This window comes from Passer domesticus, chromosome 7 (genome assembly GCF_036417665.1).
Source record: "Passer domesticus isolate bPasDom1 chromosome 7, bPasDom1.hap1, whole genome shotgun sequence".
In the NCBI taxonomy this organism is placed as follows: domain Eukaryota; kingdom Metazoa; phylum Chordata; class Aves; order Passeriformes; family Passeridae; genus Passer; species Passer domesticus.
The window spans coordinates 53,206,198-53,225,540 of NC_087480.1; the positions used below are offsets into that span (position 1 = coordinate 53,206,198).

The window sequence follows — 19,343 nt, forward strand, 5'->3', positions numbered from 1 at the left end:
CAGTACCCACCTGTCCAGGTGTCTTCCACTGCCCCACCAGCAGAAACAAGCCCTGAAAAGCAAAGGATCCTTCCCCATCACCTCACCCAGGATGCTGCACAAGTTTGGCTCCCCAGAGAACGGCCAAAAGAACAAAGTCAAAGCCTCACACCCCTGGGAGAAGCAGCACAACCCCCGCAGCCCCAGAAGAAAATTCACTCACTTCATGCACAAAGTTGCACCATGCAGCAACAAGCCTTGGCCTCACACTGAAAATCCCCAAGCATGGCCACCTTGAGAGGCTGAAGAGATGCTGCTGCTCCCCTATAAAACCATGCCCAGCTCCTCACGCACATGAGCTACCCCAGCCTCAAGAGCAGCAGAGGAAAACAAAGATCACTACTCAACACAAAGCTGTCCATGTCACCTAAATGCAAAACCCGTGCAAAATAAATGCAAGCACAAGGTTGGCCATGCTGGTCATCTGTCCTAACCCCAGAGGGGAGCAGGTCTCCCACTGGGAAAGGGGAGCAGTACATAACCCCAGGAGCACCAAGGACTCCATCTCCCCCATGGACCAGGTCCTCCTCCAGGGCAAGGTTCCAGTACATGCCAAGGAAATACATAAGCCCACAAACTCTTCCATCCTAATACTACCAAGATTTTTTTTTAACTTTTTTTCTTTTCAAAGAAAATTAAAAGCTGACACACCACAAGACAATTCACAGCTGAATGTGACTTTACAGAGCTATCAGATAGAGAAGCTCATTTAAGTTTTCCAAAAGTCCTATCTGAGGTTTGAGGGACTAATCATAAAACATCTAACATCAAAGCGAGCGTCAAATAACAGCAAAGCACATTCCCTCACACAAAGCTTCAAAAACAAAGCAAGCAGGCACATGTGGTTTATGTTATTGCAGTTTTAGCACAGTTAAATATTTCCTAAAATATTCACCCTAGATGTGAGCAAAATTAAAATCTGCTGTGAATGACACGCAACTTGGAAGCTGAAGACTAAGCTTTATAAAGCACAGGTGAGCTGAGAACAAACTCCTACTGCCAGCTCAAGCCAGAAACCAGGACTCATACTCTGAAAAATGTTTCAAACCTATTTAGTCTTAAAGCAAACACTAAATATTTTATTTCTTGTGCTTTATTTTTCAGGTCTCTGGCCTCTAAGTTAGTATCATTTAATTAACCACCTAGTTCAAAAGACATCCCAGCCTCAGAGGATCTGTTTATACTCCTTGAAAAAGACTCAAAAGCCAATAAATAAATCTGCTTAAAATAAAAGGTTAAAATTCCAGCTGTCATCCCAGCTCTCCCTGCACTACCAGCAAGAAACTCTGGTGGTTTTCATCATCTTCTTTTTCAGCTTCTATAATACAGTCTAGAACAGGCTCAAGAAACATCTCACCTATGAGGGAGCAGCAATAAACAGATCGTAAGTTCTAATGCCTAATAATACTTTGTTTTAATTATATATGTTAAGAAAAAGATAATTAGAATCCTAAAGAGCTTAATGTATATTTAAAATGTACAAGAGTTTCCATCATGATAGGGCTAATGAACCTCTGCCAGCTCCTTTTATGTGGTTTAAAGTATTTTAATACATAGGGTAGGATCAAGTAATCTACCCATAAAGAAAAACAAAGTAAAAATTAATTAGCAAATTGGATACATGTTGTACAACAAGCATCCCACACAAAAACTAAAAGGATACAAAAAAATTAAACTCCCTTAGCAGCACTCAGACACAGGACACCAGGATTTAACCTGAAAAAACCTTTCACATCCCATGGTGTTCCTTCCAAACCTGCTCCTGCCGGATACAGCTTTAAACCCAGACCCAGGAGGAGACCAATCTTTACACAAAACAAAAGCAACCACAATTCGCCCTAGAGAGCCCCATCAAAGTGTTTTCCCCAAAATAAACAGCTCTATAAAGCAACACACCACTGGATATAAATTTATACTCTGCTCCATACCACGTCACCAGGGCAGGAAACCAAACGCTTGCCTAAAAGTGAGCATTTTAAGGGGAGAAGAAAAAAAGAAGCTTAAAACCTAAAAATAGTTTGGAAAAAAAAAGCTAGAAGTGGTTTCAACCACATTGGAACTTGTTGGTGTTTTTACCTCCGAAGCTACATTTCAACAGGCATCATTACAAATGTAGACCAACACAAGCTGAAAACTGAAGCGTAATAAAAAGCTTCCAAATCTGAACTCGTCCAATTAAAATGCATTTGCAGATATCATTTACAGGTATCAGGTCTTGCTTAACCTCTGCCCAGTCAGAAGGCTGGTGAAGCAAGGTTAAAAAAACCCCAGCATCTACATGACCAGCATAGATACCAGACTAGGAAACATGGGAAGGTACTCATGACTGACCTGCAAAGCATCAGATAAAATATCCAGAATTAATTGCAGGTTTCAAAGAAACAGGCTCCCTCCAAGTGTTTACAAAGCCAGAGCATTTTAAAGCCCTGCTTCATTGTTATTCTAACAGCAAAAGTAAATTCTGCCTATGTACTTATGGCTGGACCGCATACCTTCCCATCGGGGCACAAAGGCTTATCTGTGGGTAAGGAGCACATACCGTGTAGGTTCCTAAGCGGCTGGTTACAATCCAAAGAACAACACAAAGCTCGATGCTTCCTCTCCTAAGTCATTGTAAAACCAATGAAAAAGCAGAATTCCCCCCTAAAACTACCCAGAACATTTGCCCACCCATCAGCATCCCAGACCACTCGAGGGCAAACCATATTATACCATGCTGGGGAGCACAGGCGAGAAACATGAATTTGTTCTGCCAGATCACAGCTTACTGTCAAAATCCACCAAAGGTCTTTTCTCTCTCAAAAAACCCAAGAGATAATAGTGTAAAAACTTTTGTTCATAAATATTTATGCAAGTGAACTTGTTAAAAATTAACCGCTGTCGTTAAAGGTTTTGTATCCTTTAGGATTCCCGGCATGCAGCGCAGTTGCATGCTTTATATTAAGCCTGGCATTTCTGCATTCCTTTCCTGCATGCTTTTGTCATTTGTCTAAAAATTAAAAGAAAAAAAACCCACACACCACACACACACAAAGACGGGATCTGTACACATAATAATAAAGCAGTTTTTAAGAAGACAAAGATGCCTGTGTTCAACATCCAAGATCTTTCTTTGAGCAGGGGAAAAAAAAAATCAATTTAATGACTCCAGTGAGATCAGGGTTTAAGCCTCGTTTAAGTTTTACTAAGCATGAAGGAATTATTGGTTGATAATGTGGCATATATATTTTTTTCAGACCTGCCAGCTTTATAAGCACGAAGGAGCCAAAGCCTGAAGTATTTTGTGCCCATAAGCACAACCCTCACCCCTCCACATCATCCTCCACTGCCAGAAGGTCATTCCTCCTGGATTTTGTCTGACAATTTTTCAAAAGGATTTTTCCAACCACACAGAGAAGGAATTTCACATCTGTACTGTCCCTATTTTTTTCACAGGTCTGAGTCAGAAACACAACTGTATAAACATCTGATCTTTATTAACAGAAAATCTCAACTGTGCAAACCTCAGGTCATGGCACCGGGAGCCGGTGGTGTCCGTTAAAGGGATCCTTAGAGGGGAACAGTAGTTTTGATTTACTGCTGGAGAGCATCAAGGAAGCCAGGGTTGGAGTTTTTATTTTTTCCCAAGACATAATGGTTCCCAAGTTCCTATCTTAATTGCAAACACACACAGCCACAAAGTGTTTGTGTCTCTGGTGGCTGGAGCTCTTCCACCTCACCTTCCAGAGGCATCCACAGGATGGATGTGGAAAGTTGGCAGAGGACATCTCAGCCTTGCCTCCCGTCTATAAACACACAGCCCTTCACAGCCTTTGTTTGATGTAAATTTTCCTCCTCCAGCTCAGGGCTGCAAGGCTGTGACGTGGCTGCTCCTGGGACAAAAACAGAGGTGTCTGACCCCACGTCACCCACCCACTGCCATGTGAAGAGGAGCCACACTACAGCCAAGACCCAAACCTTCCCCCCGCCAGCTCCAAAGGCAAATTCCCATGGCGAGCATCCCGCACGCCCCTTTGGGGCTGTGGAAACTGGAGATAAATCACCCACCGACTTTGCGGCGAGCGCTTCCAGAACGTGCTGCTTCATCTAAAAAGCTGACGGCTCGGAGGACAATGAGCGCGAGCTCTGGTTTCAAAGCTGGGGACATGGTTTACACTTGTCGGGGGGGACATGAAACACCAGAGCCAGGACCATCCTGTCCCTTCTCTGGCTCGCCCAGAGCAGCAGGGAGTGCAGGGAGACGGGGCAGATGGGATGCTGGATACCAGCACTGGACATCACTTTGGGATGGGACTGCTCTGCTTCGTGTCCTGCGTGCACCTGACCCCAGCGCTCAGCCAGATCCTTCACAGAACTGGATAAAGGCTCATCAAAGCCACGTTCCAAAGACAAATAAATTTAAAAACTGATTTTAAAAGAAAATTCCTTTGTACTGAACCAGTCCTGGGTTTAGGCAACCATCACATCCATCTCCCACTCCCACACCAGCTCACTGCATCCACACCTTGGTGGGCAGGTCATTAAAACATCACCCTCAGCAAGCTATTATCTTCTCTACCCCCTAATTTTAAAGTTCCTGAAGAGCTACTCCTCTCCTTCTAAAAAAATTATTTGGTTTTGAGTTTCACAGTATTTTAAACAGAATAATTAATCATCTTAACACGGCCCTTACAAAATATTAATTCACGCCAAAAAAAAGGGTATAATCATATCCTCAGAGAAAAACCTTTTGTGCTTCAGGAATTTTCACTGCATGTCCTCAGAGGTGGGAGGAGAATTCTTCTGCTGCCTCCTATTCTCACATCTCAAATGGAAAATGTTTTGATAATGCTCTTCTGAATGTAAACTGTACCAAATGGGATTTTTATTATTTTTTTAAGCAGCTTTTTTTTTCCCCAAAAGGAAGAACGGCTCTTTAAATAAACAGAGCTAACTACCCATTCCTTACAACAAAAACCACCCTCCCTTCACTCATTCACGCCATACCCTGGCACAAAATGAATTTACATTTCGCATTTGCAAAACAAATTCTCGCCTAATGTCATTTTAATGGGAACGCGCATTTCAATCCCTTCCAATAACAACGAGGAGCGGCTTATTCTATGTAAAACACCCCAATTTGTTTCTCTTTAAATATATGCGGATTTCAGACGGGGACAGGGGCTAGAAGGACGGGGGAAGAGGAACATTTCCTCTCCGGCAATCCCCCTTCCAACAGCGCACACAAAAGCCACCTGCCCATGGAGAGAAAACACGATGCCATTATTCCCATCGTCATTCCCACGGCCCCTTCGACACCGAACGAGCGTGAGAAGGCCGTGCGCATCCGTCCCCGACACGCGCATCCCGCCAGGTCACCGGTGGCACCCGCGGGTCCACCCAACTTGTCACCCCCACCGCGCCCCCCGTTCCCCCCCGCCGGCCCCGCTGGACGTGCCCGTGCAGGGGCTGCGAAGAGGAAAGCGGGGGCTTTGCCACCCCCAGAGATGTTCCAAGCAGGGAAAGCCCCCGATGGAGAGGACAAAGAAGAACGCTCGGAGCTGTTGGAGAGATGCATTATGCTTACAAGCCCGTCTCGCGGAGGAAAGGACAGGACCCCCGCGGGAGCGCGGGTGGGGGTGCTCAGGCGTGAGAGGGACAGCGGCTGAGGGGTCGGGGAGGGCAGCAGGGCTGCGTGCCCTCCACACAACCCCCCGACGGGCACTTTGCGGGGGAAGGGGGGGGCGAGGAGGGCTGGTCTTTATTTTCCCCCTCGGACTGGACGGACGGCGTTCAAGCGGCGGGCAGCTGCCAGTGACCCCCGGGCAGACGCAGCCCCCGAGGAGGGGGGAGGCCACCCTCGCCCTCCCACCCCCTCAAACCCCAAGCCGGCATCTTCCCGAAGGAGCGCACGGCAGTCCCTGCCCCCGGGGCAGGATTTTCCTGTCAAACCACAACCGCGCCAGACAAAAGGCTTAAGTGCAGGAGGGGATGGGGAGGAGGGGACGGGAACGGACACAGACGAGCCCCCGGGGGCCCCGTCCCGGCACTCACCGACTTGCAGCACGTTGTCCACCGCGCCGGTCTCCAGCAGGCGGATGCCGCGGCGGAAGGGCAGCCCCTCGCCCTGCGGCGCGGCGGGGGCGGCGGGCGGCGGGGGGCCGGCGGCGGGGCTCTCCTCGCCGGCCGGGGCGGGGGCGGCGGCGGCCGAGGGTCCCCCCGCGGCGGCGCTGGCGGGGGAGGCGGCGGCAGCGGCGCGGCCGGGCTGGAAGCTGGAGTACATGCAGATCTGCCGCTCGCTGCGGGGGAAGCTCCAGTAGACGATGCGGCGCTGGACGGGCTCGGGGATGCGCTGGAAGCGGCCCTCCACCCGCTCGAAGGCCCAGCTCCCCGCCACCCGCTTGGCCGCCGCGTCCAGCAGCGACTCGGGCTGCAGCAGGCTGCCGGTCCCGCCGCCCCCGCCGCCGCCCCCCGGCCCCGCCGCCGCCGCCGCCGGCCCCGCGGCCCCCGCCGGCCCCGCCGCCGCCGCGGGGCAGCAGCCGGGCAGCGCCGGAGGGGCCCCGCTGGCCCCCGCGCCCGGCCCCGCCGAGCCGGCCCCCGCCGCTCCGGGACGGGGGTGCACGGCCCCGGTGCCCCCCGCCGGGCAGGCCCGGGAGCACAAGCGCTTGGGGCCCGGGGCGCCGGCGGGCAGCGGCGGGCGGAGCAGCTCCTCTCCCTCTCCTCCCTCCGCCATGGCTGCGACCGACTGAGCCGGGCGAGGGGAGGAGAGACGCCGAGGAGGAGGAGGAGAGGGCGGGGACCGGGGGGGGTGGTCCCGCCGGCCGGGAGCCGGCCCCGCCGGGGCGGGACGCTCCGCAGCCCCCCGCCCGCCCCCGCGCCCGTCGGGGCACCGCCGCCTGTGGCACCTGCCCGGCTGCCGCACGGGTGGTGAGGGCACGGCCACGGGCAGCGCCCGGTGTCCTCCTGGCCGCGTCCCCAGGCGGGAGGGGGACGCGCCAGGGACGCTGTGTCCCCCTGCTCGGGGAGGAAAGACCCGCGGCTGCGGGTCCCCGCGGCGCTGGTGGGTGAGGGGCTGGCGCAGCCATCCGAGCGCCGGGAGCCTGCGCTGAGCCAGCGGGACAAAGGGGCACGGCGGCGCTGGAGCGGCAGCGCTCCCGCGGGGGTGTCGGCGGGACCGGCACCGCTCCTGCTGCGTGCCCGGCGGTGCCCGGTTCAGGAGCCCAGTCTGACCCACACATCAACACCCAGCCTCACCCGTAATTCACCTACGGCTTTACAGCGAGGAGCAGAGCAGACAGCAGTGTCCTGCCCTTCCATGGGCAGCAGGGTTTGCTTTTTGTTTAAAGCCCTCTGGAGAAGATGCTCGTCCCACACATCATAACAGGGTCCTCGGGCACAGGAACTGCCAGGTCCTTTAGTACCCACGGCCTTTGGGGGAGGAGATGAAAAACAGGTACTGCTGGCTTCCAGGAGCTCTCTTGTGCTCTCAGGTGGGATTACATTAAAGGGACATATGAATATATTCAGCACATACTGCCTGAGTTGGCATCCCAAAATCCAGGGAGCTGACTCCTCACCAGCCTCTGCTTTCAGCCAAGGGTGATTGGCAGCACCCCTGGGACCAGCATTGTGTGGGGCTGATGCGGGGAGGGCTGTGGCAACTGAAGTCCACTTCTCTGGGCCTCTACACCCTTACACATTGCTTTGCTGCTGTGTCCAGCAGGACACCATTCCAAGATTTTCCCCAGAAATAGATTCTGGTTTTGTGTCCTGTCTAAATTTAAGTGACAAACCTCTGAGGAAGAGCAGAGCTCACAGGTCTCCGAGTTCAGTTTTCTTGCTATTATTCTCAGTGCTTTGAGAATCCAAGACCAACTCCTTCCTATCTGCAGTTCAGTCACATCTAAACCATTACCGGTTACTCCCTTGTTGCAGAGATCTCCTATTTATTCTTACTGACAGAGCAAGAGTACATTTCCTGGAATAACAGGGCGATGCAATTAGGGAACAGGAAATAATTATGCGCCTTTGCTCTGCCACGAGATACCTCCAAGCCCAAGGTCTCCTCTGCAGGACACGGAGGGAAGGAATCAGGTCTCAGGCAGGTGGTGAGAGCAGGCAGAGCTACTGCAATGAGAGATCTCCATTTTAGAGAGTAAGCCACAAGCTAATCGATAAAGGTCAGGAAGAGGTTTTCCTTGAAGGCTGAGGTGTTCCTTGCTGCTGTTGGTATTGTTCAAAGTAATGAGTGCTAGCAGTGGCAGGGACTGGCCTGGGGCAGCAGCTGCACCCAGATTTGTTTGTACACAGATTTTCCACCGGAATCACATCCCCATTTCTTTAACCCTGAAGGCCATTTTGCTCTCTTTAAGAGTTTGTTGCAATGGAAGCACTTGCCACAGAAGTACGGCATTTTGTCCATCACCTCTGCTCACTGTTGTGATGACAGGTCCTGGGGTGACAAAGAAGGGCTCTGTCCACCTCTGCCCCTCCCTGGCTGCACAGAGGGACCTCACAGAGCCATCCCAAAGCACCCTCCAGGCCCAAGGTGGAGCACACCTTCCTGGCAGAGAAGAGTCCAGCAATCTCTGGATTTTCCAGTGCTGAAAGCTGTGGGCTCTGGTGTCACAGAATTTCTGCTGGCACCTGTGTCTCCCTGCAGCTGCCAGGGCCGCTCAGGCAGAGGGTGAGACTGCATGGGAGCTGGGACACAGCACCCCAGCTTGTCTGGTCCCTCTGTCACCAGTCGCTGCAGAGCTCACCTAGTGACAACCTTGAGTGTCCTTACTTACGTCGTCCCCAGACAGTGCCAATAAAGAGGAGTTTAGACTTCAGACCAAGCAGGGATGTTATTCATTACCAATAAGCTGACTTTTCATTGCATAAAACATATAATCCAGACTCAAATCAAAGCAAGGCTGGTGCAGTGGCTGGCCAGCCTGTCTCTGGGGGGTTAGCATGTTATTTCAAAGAAAAACCAATCTATTTTTCCTCTCTCTCTTCATTCTGAACATTTGTTGCTCCCCATTCCTCCCCATATTTCCCTGTGCCTTGCATCACTGCCTTGAATTTTGCAAAGGGGGGAGCTCTCCTCCTCCCAGGGAACGTGGACAGATCTCTTCTCCCTGGGGAAGGATGCAAAATGTCAGCCTCCAGCCCAGCCCCTGATGCTGCTCATTCAGAGCCTGGAACCAGGTACATCAATAATTCACTGCACGCTTTCCTGAGCCCAGCCATTTGCTAAGCCACTGGCAGCCCTGGTTCCCCTCCTGCTTTCAGGACTGTTTGGTCAGGGTCTGCCTGTGCTGCAACCCACCAACTCCAGCCCTTCTGGCCTCATCACTGGTGTTATCCATCAAGTGCTGATTTCTCCTGCTGGCTCCAGGAAGTATTTTATTTTGAGTCCCTGGCTAGAAAATTGACTGACCAAGGGGCTGGAGCCCCGGGGGCTCTAGACCACAATCAGGCAGCAATGCAATGCAATATCCTCAGAAATTCTTTGGGTGCCAGCTCAATCAGAAGTCCAGCTTTAAGGTGGAGGTGCTGTGGAGTAAGAAAACCGCTTTCATCTTCCTAGAAACTAAATTCAAGGACTATAAAAAGGAGAAAGGACAGGGGTGCTGATGAGATGCCTCTGTGGGTTTCCTGGCAGCTGTGCTTTGTTTTATGGCAATCAAGGTAAATGATGGCTGGTGCCACATCTCAGCCCAAGGGGATGTCACCTCCTTGGCTGCTCCCACCTGCACACCTTTGTGTAGCTGCTCTCCTCTCTCCCCATCATGCCCAAACTCCATCCTCAGCAGAAAGACTGCCTTTCTCTGGGCATCCTCCCCTCTCTTGGATGCCCCCATGCTGCTTTGACATTGCTTTGACTCCCAACAGTCAATGCTATGCCCTCACTAACACAAGTGACACTGTGGAGCCTTTAGAGATGACAGCAGAGCTTTGCAAGGCCCAGGGAGCACCAGAGAAGTCCTGTGGTGACAGATGAAGAAACACAAGGGCAGAAGAAACTTTATGGCCAATTAATGATGGGAAAAGAACAGGATAGTAAAGTGCAGGCAGACACCAAGCTCCTGCTCCAGCCATCCAGCGGATTTGCTGCTCTAAAGCAGCCAAAGACAGGTTTATCAGCAGCCAAACTGCCTGCTACTCTCCATTGTACAGTACTCACTGGAAGTGTGGCTGCTTCTGCCTTTCCTAAGTTGCTGATGCTGTTCAGAGCAGAGGCAGAAGGGAAATGACACAGCGAGTAGCTGCAGCTCCCCTGCCTTAATGCATTGGGGAGCAGAGGAATCTATTGGCCAGGACAGTTATTCCTTAGCACCCCCATTGATCCAATGTCCAGGATGAGACACAGAGCATTGTCTTATGAAATATTTGGCCTTGCAACCAAGAGGAGGGACACCTTGATTTGGTTGCCCATGGAGTTTAGCACCATTTTTAGATTTTCCAGTGCCTAGTAAGGTCTCCAACAAAGCACAGACTGGAGTTGGAGCTTTTTGCTGTCAAACTGTTCAAATCCCCTGTGGATTCTCCACTGATTCATTAGCGCTGAGTTATTGCTGTGCTCCTCTTCCAGCAGGGACTCTAATAAAGTGGCTTTTTGCTAGCCAGCCAGTTATTTTATGAAACTTTCCAGATCTGACAAGCTCAAAGACCTCCTTCAGGTGTGACTGCAATTGTCTGTGTACTCAAAAGAGAAATGCAAGGACTGAAAGTACCATCTCCCCTCTCCAAGCACAGGCTGAATTCCGAGATCAGGTGTGGGATGGCTGTTCTAGCCCTCATGTCAATCCAGGAACAGCTCGAATTGCCTGTGTGTCCCTGTGGTTGCTCAGGCTGAGATGATGCAGACCCAGACACCCCTTGTACCCAGACAGAGATTTCTGGTTGTCAGAAGCTGTTGTTCCCTTTCCCCCACACATGACATTACATCTCTGGCTTGCCAGGGCTGCTTTCCCCCAGCCCCTGTAAGACTGACAATGTGCTGAGCCTCTGTCTTGCCACAGAGATTTCAGCACCCTTCCAGCAAACGCATTTGCTGTGCAGACAGCAATTAAGCACAGAGGAGCTGCTGGGCGAAGACCCTTGGCTTCCAGGAGGAACAGCCACCTCTCCAGCACAGAGCTTAAAAGCACAGACTGCTCCAGAAAGTTACTCAGTCCCACACTGGAGAGATGTCCACCCCAGCCAGGCTGGCTGTCTCAGGGCTGAGCTCAGCAGAAAACAACCCTCCTGAGCCACCACCTCCCTCTTTCAGCCACTGAAGTCCCTACCCCTGAATTAGGGATGCTAAATTAAATGGGGGATAATTTTTTCAGGCTGCAAGAGTATGAATAAATGATGGCAAAGCAAGGGGTAAACAACACTTCTGTTAGCCTTTAGTATGGGGTCTGCCCTGGCTTTGGAACATGAGTGGATCACAGGGTCCAGCTGGATGGGAAATTGAAGTCAGGCATTTTGGCAGCTCTACCAAGCTGTGGTTCTTCAGCTGCAGTGAGGGCCTTCACTGTCACATCTGCCATCATCCCAGGCTGCTCTCAGCAGCGGGATTTGGGAAGCCAGCCTCACAGTCAACCTGTTTCCAGGAGAGCCGTGTGGAGAGACACACGGCAAATCACCCCTCACACAGCAGAAAAGTATTATCCTGCTGTCTGCTTTCCTGGCAGGAGAGCAGGAGGGAGCCTGAGTCTTAGCAAAGCTCCTACAAACACAAGGAGCAGGGCAAGATCCAGTCTCAGCCCTGGGCACCTGCCTGAGAATCCATGCATGAGCTGGCGTGGTGAGATGTCTCTCCCAGAGTGTGGGTTGGGCTTTTTCTGCTCACACTGGGCTCTTTCAACCCCCTGATCTGAGCTGTAAATAACAGAACCAGACTGTGCTGGGCGGACAAAGAGAGGAGGTGATGCCACAGAAAGCTATGCAGGGGTGAGAGCCTTGGTATCCCATGGGGCTGGGGCTCCAGCTCTGCCTCCCCCAAATCACTCTGGACCCACCAGGAGGGAGAGAAAGAGCTGGGATGAGTCTCTTGTAGGTCATCAAATGGCCATGGAGTGGCTTGAATGCCTTTGGAGGAAGGAGAGGTTACAGGAAGAAACAACAGGAGAGGCAAACCTGTTGTATGCAGCTTTGCTCCAAAGTCAGAGAGGCACCTCACCCTCTGTCCCTGGGGACTGCTTTGGGATGACTCTGCTCTCCCTCTGCCAGCAGAGAGAAGATGGGCCGTACCAAGCAACTGGGCCTTGAAAACATAGGGATTGGACTCTGTCCTGCTGGGGGCCTCCTGCCCAGTCTGGTCCCATGGTTGGTGCTGAAGAGGGACATGGGGATGAACATGGGCAAAATCTGACTCACTTCTGCAGCCCCTGCATCACTTCCATCAACCCCCCTGCACTGGGGGCCACGCAGGGACCACGAGTCCCTGCTGCTGGCTCATCCCTGCTGCTGTTTCTCTGCTCTGTCCCATCTCCTTGGGCAACGCTACACCAAAATGAATCTGGGCCTCTTCACCAGGGTCATCAGCAAGCTGGCCAAAGCCACGGATGACCTCTCCAGGTCTCATTCCCCAGCTCCTAACCCACAATGGAGATGGATGGCTGCCACCCCCAGGCAGCAGCAGCCACCCTGACCCCAGAGAAGCCAGAGGGGCCCGGCTGGGCTGGACTTGGGGGACAAAAATGCAGCCGCCTGCATTTATTTTGCCTAACAACAGTGATCCCTCTGTATATTTTCATTCTGTTTTCCTAGGCTCAGCTGCCTCCTCAATGAAATGTTTCCAAAGCAGCCTGGCTTGGCAGCACGCCAGCCCCGGCTGCCAGATGAATGGGCGGAGGAGGAGGGACCCATTCCTCTTCTTGACACAGCATCGCTGCACAAGAGGCCTCTGTTGACATTAGGACTGGCTGTTCCTCCTTTCCCGAGAGGATCTGCCCGGCCCTCGGCAGGAGCAGCACACAGGGCCAAGGCTTCATGTGACATGAAACTGACATCTGTCCTCCTCCAGGGTGGTGGCACAGCCATGGGTACCAGGGTACCATGGTGCACCCTCCTCCAGGGTGGTGGCACAGCCACAGATAACGGGGTACCAAGGACTGCTAGAACCTGAAGTCAGCCCTTGTTTCTGGCCCTTGACCCCCCAGCTGAGCCAGCCCCAACAGGTGAGGATTCCTTGGAGCTCTCTGACTCTACTTACACCATCACTCTCCAAGACACTGGTGATGTAGAGAGCCTGTTTCCTCCCCCAAAACCCCTCTCCACCCCACCCAGAGCAAAACTCTCCCTCAGCATCACAGGAGTACAGACCCTGACAGGACTTGCAAAGCTCCAGGTTTCTGGCATCTTTCAGGGGTGAATCCTGTCATAGGGGCCCCAAGCGTGGCACCCCAAACCCTTCAGGTCTTTGGACAATAATATATGGAATAGGATCAGTTTCCCCTATAGCCTTGCCCCTGCTTGATCATGTAGGACTTCATCCAAACAATGTGACAGCTCTTTCCCACACCTCAATATCTCTACCCAGGGCAAAATGCCCACCCAAGCTTTCAGGGCCAGAAATTTGTCTGCTAGGAGGTAACCAAATGGTAGCTGTTGCAGTGGACTACACACCCAGCACCAGATGGGATCCCTCTCTCTGCCATGGCTAATTGCAGCACTGGTCATCAGTGAGGGAATGCCAATCCATGTACGCCCCACTCATCACCTGTCACCTCCTTGGCAGGGACACCTTTAGGAGCTGTGCAAGGAAAGGATGTGGAATTTAATACAAGTGCTGATAATGCATCAGAAGGCAAAAGAAAGAGATTAAAGTAATCAGCATCCTTCCAATCTGCACCTCTTTCCCTGACTGGCTCCTCTAGCATCTTCTGCTGGTGGCCAGCACCCAGCTGAGGCGAGCCAAGGACCAGAGGCTGGATAAGAGCAGCACCCAGCAGCACGTCACAGGAACACAGTCTGCTCCTACCAGCTGTGGCAGGGAGACTGCTCTGCCTGCATCTGGTGGAAAAGAGGCCAACCATGCATCGATAAGATGAATTAGTTGTCTCAGCAGCACCAGCAAAATGAGCGAGAGGAGCCGAGCCCGTGAGGCCCGGCCTGCTTTGTTTCAATTACAGCAGCTGCCAGAAGAAAAAGATAACCTCAATATTGATGGCAGGAGCAGCAGACAGAGGTGCCCTTGCAGGCTACTGGGAGCAGGTAGAGGAGGAAGGGGGAGGAGAGATGGAGGAGGGGGAGCACAGTCTCAGCCAGCACCCCACGGGAAAGCCTGGCTGGTAAGAAAGACACATCTGATCCCATTGCTCTCATCCCTGTGAGGAACAGCTCCTTTTCACCCTGGTTCTTGTCCCAGTCACTGTGCAGAGCATCCTCCAGCGGAGACAGGGTGCAGAAACCCAGCACTGGGACACAGCACCATGAAAACACTGAGCAGAAAATCATCTCTCTGCTCCCCACGCAGGCTGCAGGGCCTGGAGAGGTGCTGAGTAGGGCTGTGTGGGACGATGGATGTAAAGGGCAGAGACAGGCCTGGGGCACCACAAGCTGCAGGCAGGTGTGACTGCCTGCCAGGGGCACAGCACCCACTGCCTGGGGTGGGGAGCCCCACGATGTGCCTGCAATGGGGACTGGTCTGGGCATTGGGGAGAAATGCCCATGGTGGCTTTGGACTGCATGTGGGAACCAGCAGCAGCCTGGGGCAGGCACCCCAACATCACACCTACAAGCCAGGTATGGAGGTGCCAAGCCAAATATCCTCCAAGCAGCACAGTGTTAATGTCCTGGACTCCCACCCTGGGAGGCAGCTAGAAGATAGGAAGAGATGGGGTGTTCTCTTGAAGAAGACTTCTCTTCAGTCTTCAACCCCTTTACCTCCAACTTCTGCTCGGGGGATGTAAACCATGTCTGACTGCTGCACCTTGGGGTCTGCATCCAGCCCTGTGTCCCTCCCTGTCCCAGGGCACAGACCGGTGCTGAGCAAGACCCCTCCCGGGGCCACCAGAGGCCAAACGGAGCAGTGGTCACTTCACAGAGGTTTTATTCGCACTCCGGACATCCACGCTGCCCTCCCACCTCGCTTACCCGCAGGGCAGACCTCCGGATCCTCACCGTGTCCTCCCCGAGCTGTGCCCATTGCACACAGCCCCTGGGTCTCCAAGAGGGGACAAGGCCACCATCTTGCGGCCACCCAGCCCCACTGCACATACCCGTGTGCGCGGTCTGCGGGGATGGGACAGCCACGGGGTACAGGGCTTGGTACCGTGGGGAGCTGCGACATCCCACCGCTCCTCGTGCCCTCAGTCCCCTGGGACCATGTCCTGCGGGGCACACGCTGTCCTTCCCCTCGCTCCCTGGCCAGGAAACCCAGGCATTCCAGCACACCCAGGAGTGTCTGGATGGGCAGAGGATGCCAGCAGTGCTGCTCCCATCCCAGCTCTGGCCCCTCCAGCCCCGCCCCGCTGCTCTGTGCAGTGTCAGCCAGCAGTGACCAGGGACCTCCTGGTTTGCACAGCGGGCTTCATTGAGCACAGAAAGGCAGGCAGTGGCAGATGAAGGCTCAGAACTGAGCCCTGGGGCTGAAAATGCAGCACTGAGCAGGGTCCGAGGGGAATTTCCATCCCTATCACAGCGTAGGAGGGCAGCCCACAGGGGGTTTGCTGGAGGGAGTTGTTAAACCAGCGCTGCTGGTGACCAGCAGCCCAAAGCAAGTCCTTCCATGCCTCTGTGAAGTGAGTTGGGGTCGTCTGCACACTACCGGGTTCTGCAAGGCTGCCCAGCCTGGTTTAATCCTCATCCCCCTCCTTCTGCTTCTTCCCCTTGTGGTGGAGCTGGCCATGGTCTCCGTGGTGGTGGTGGGCATGGGTAGCAGGTTTGTGGTCCTCAGTTGGGTTTGTGTCTCTCTCGCTGTTGACCTCATGATGGTGGTGAGGATGGAGGGGCTTGTGGTGGTGGATGGGGGTCTCTGACTCCATCCCCTCATGTTCAGGGAGGGAGCTCGGGGTTGCAAGGCCCTCCAGGGTGCTGTTAGCCTGAGGAAAGTAACACAAGGGCTGGCGTGGTATGGGAACACCCACAGAACCCAGCAGAAAGCCTGGGAGCACAGCTTGAACTGGGAAGAAGGCAGAGCAGCATTCATCAATCAGAAAACTGTGGGTCAGAGCAAATGCTCTCCAGCCCTGGCCCAGGGCACAGGGAGGACAAGAGAGGCTGGAGCACACAGGGCACAAGCCTCTACACTTGTGTCCCTTGGCTCAAGCTGCCTGTGGTCCAGAAACAGGAATTAGCATTCAGTATTTCTGGATGTATTTCTCTCCTGGGAAGTGAGTAATCTCCTGCCAAGCGCAGAGCTACAGCCTTTTCTTTGCTCTGAGCTTGCCACCTCTGCATCCACTGCCTGCCCTTTCTTATACGGGAACAGTCCTAGTTAGCATTCCCAGACATGGGATATGACCCCTTTAGTCAATTCCTTTTCAGCAGGAAAGCTCTGACCTATTTAAGTGCCCTTATTCCAGACCTTCCCTCACCTTCCCTCTGAAACACATCTGAGGGCAGCTGCCAACCCAGAGCCCATCCCCAGCATGGCGATAAGATTGGTTTTGCTGATGTGCAGTGCCAAGGACAGCAGGGATCCCAGCTGCAGCGAGCATTCCAGCTCTTACCTCCTGGGTGGTGTTGGGGTAGAGGGAGCAGTTGCCACAGAAGTCCTTGACGTGGCTGGAGCGGATGGCTGCCTCCACATAGGGGAAGTGGAGGAAGCTGAAGGGCAACTGGATGTGGAAAGCCAGGCGGCCACACCTGAGGGGAGAAGTCACGGCCTGGCTCCAGACGGGGTCTGGAATCCCCTCAGCCCAGCCACGAGAGGAGATTGTGGAAGCCCAGCAAACGCTCTGTAACGCCCAGTAAAGCCTCAGGCCAGTCGGGGGACACTCACCGGTCATAAACAAGGAAGTCGTCCTTGTCACCCCCCAGGACCTGCCAGACGTCAGGGTCCTCCTGCTCCGGCTGGAAGACGGGGACGCCGGGCGGGGCATGGCGCCGCAGCTCGGGCAGCATGGCGCGGGACAGCGGCGCCTTCTCGTTGACGATCATGTAGCGGACTTGGGCCAAGCCCTGCCGGGCCAGCCGCTCCCGCAGGCCCCCGAGGCTGCGGCAAGGAGGCGCTGGGAGGGGCGGCCGGGGCAGGGGCTGCCGGGGCAGGGGCTGCCGTCCGCCCCCGAGGTGCGGGGGTGGCTGTGGGGAGGGGGAGCGCGGCTCACCTGTGGGCCTGCCTCAGGCAGAATTGTCAGCTGGCCTTCAGCAGGGCCACCACCGTCACCTGCCCGGCCGCCCCCTCCATGGGGCTGGAGCCATTGATGGTCCAGGCCGGTGCCTCCTGGCAGATCCGGCTGCTGTTGGCCGTCTCCTCGGAGGCCGAGGCCAGCCCCAGCCCCAGCCAGGTGGCCAGGGCCAGCACCAGCAGCCCCATCCTGGACCCCGGCCCTGGCAGATGGGCACGGGGTGTTACTCTCCTCCCAGATCCACTGCAACCCCAAAATACCTCCCTGCACCCAGCTCCAGGACAGGCAAGGGCTCTGGGCAGTATTGGCCTGATGCTGGCACTGGGAGCCAGGACCTCCATCCCAGGGGGCAAGGAAAGGGGGACGAGGTGGGGAATTGGGCTCCTTGCTACTGTCTTTTGTGGGCACCCAGTGCCACAGCATCCTGTTCTCCCCTGGCTGTGAACACCCACTCCACATCTCAAGAGGTGAAGGTGCTCCTCCTCCCACAAGCCTTCTCCATTTCTTTGATCCCTCAAAACAAATCCAGCCATAGAGAGAGGTCTATCCTTGCCCCAGAAGAGAGCAGGGATACAGCCCTCATCATCTCATCTGCCAGTGAGCAGTCACTGGGACAGAGATGGTTTCACCTTCAGGTCACCTTGAGAGTCCTTGGTGCCCCACAAAGTGCTTTGGGGGTACACAGAGCCTTTAAAGCCCTTGAGTCTCCCAACATCTGAAGCCCTGTTCTCCAACAGCCCCCTAACTCTGCCCACCCCAGGATATTCCCATCCCTTTAATACCCAGCACACTCAATGGGCAAGGGGGAGGATATGGGTCTGGAGGGGATTGTGTGGGGAGGGAGCTGCAGGATCTGGTCAGGGTGGATGTGCCCCCACTCCCCAGCCCTCTCCCCGCGAGAACGAGCCCTCGATACCGCGCTTCTCCTCGCTGCCGTCCTCCCTCGCTCCGGGCCCCAGCAGCTTTCAGCAACTTCCAGCTGGCCCTGGTCCCCCTTTTATCTCCTGACCACTCTCCCCGCCCAGGAGGGAGGAGAAGAGCCTGGCTGGAGCGGGGACTGCTCCCTGGCCACCGCCGCCTGCCTCGACAAGGCAGGCTCTGTCCCCGTCGGTGCCATGTGGGCTCGGGCGCTGCTGCCCAGCCCAGCCCAAGCTGTGCCGGAGCAAAGCGGTGCCTGGTGCCGGGCTGACGCCGCAGGGTGACAGGCGGTGCTGCACGGAGAGATGGACACAGCAGCTCCAAACCTCGCAGGCACAGGAGGCCCGGGGACGTGCCAAGGACACTGCTTACACCAAAGGGTTGCACCACCACGGTGGGGTGACCTCCAACAGCGCCATGCCTGCACAGGTGCCACAGGAGCCACCAGTGCCGTCTCAGCAGACAAAAAGATGGTGCCTCCCATACACACCGGGGTGCTGGAGCTCCCTGCCCTGTGGGGTGTCACCTCAAAAGCCAGGCTGTTCTGTTGTGCCCATGGCCGTTCTCAGGCCAAGCTTGGCCCCGCAGCAACTCCCAAGTGTCCAGTTCCATGCCTCCTGTCCGGCCCCACACTGGTGGGGCTGTGGCAGTGTCGGTGCTTCCTTGGGAAATCACAGCGACACTGGAGTCCACCCCCCAACCAAACAAGAGGAGCTCACCACTCTGGCAGCACAAGGACATCTCTGCAAATATTTGAGCAGTTTATTGTACCTGGGATCTGTACAAAAACATGATAAGGCAGGGAAGGGCAAGCAGCCACAGTCACAGCGGGGGCAGAACATGATCCCAGGCACACACAGAATGGGAATTCGTCTGAAAGCAGCAGGGGGAGAGGGGATTGCTGCTGAGCGGCTTGAGGGGCCCAGCAGTGTCTGCAAGGATGTGGGGCCATGGGCTGGGCTGGTGAGCAGCCCCTCATGACCGACACCCGACTTTCCGCAGGGCTGTTCCCCCCAAGTCCCCACCGGGTACCCCAGCACTGAGCAGGGACACGTTTCCCCAGTTCATGTCCTGGGACTCGGGCTGGCAGGGAATGACACGAGCTGTGCCGCAGGGAGCCCAGGCCACGGCCTG

At 54.6% G+C, this 19,343-nt stretch overlaps 2 protein-coding genes across 2 annotated transcripts in view; both read right to left on the reverse strand.

Annotated features, from left to right (window-relative positions):
* The window catches only part of ZSWIM5 (zinc finger SWIM-type containing 5), a 95,495-nt gene extending 88,729 nt beyond the window's left edge, over nt 1-6,766 (reverse strand). Inside the window, exon 1 of the mRNA XM_064428703.1 lies at nt 6,073-6,766. Coding sequence (XP_064284773.1) covers nt 6,073-6,751 — 679 coding nt within the window. The 5' untranslated portion in view covers nt 6,752-6,766. The remainder of the gene's footprint in view (nt 1-6,072) is intronic.
* Nucleotides 6,767-15,035: 8,269 nt separating this feature from the next.
* On the reverse strand, nt 15,036-18,358 carry LOC135305236 (selenoprotein Pb-like). Its single transcript, XM_064428707.1, has 5 exons — nt 18,208-18,358; nt 17,271-17,493; nt 16,946-17,158; nt 16,674-16,809; nt 15,036-16,043 (listed from the first exon to the last, which is right to left on the reverse strand). Exons 2-5 carry the CDS (start codon nt 17,477-17,479, stop codon nt 15,798-15,800), a joined length of 804 nt encoding a protein of 267 aa, XP_064284777.1. The 5' UTR covers nt 17,480-17,493; nt 18,208-18,358; the 3' UTR covers nt 15,036-15,797.
* Between the last annotated feature and the right edge of the window lie 985 nt (nt 18,359-19,343).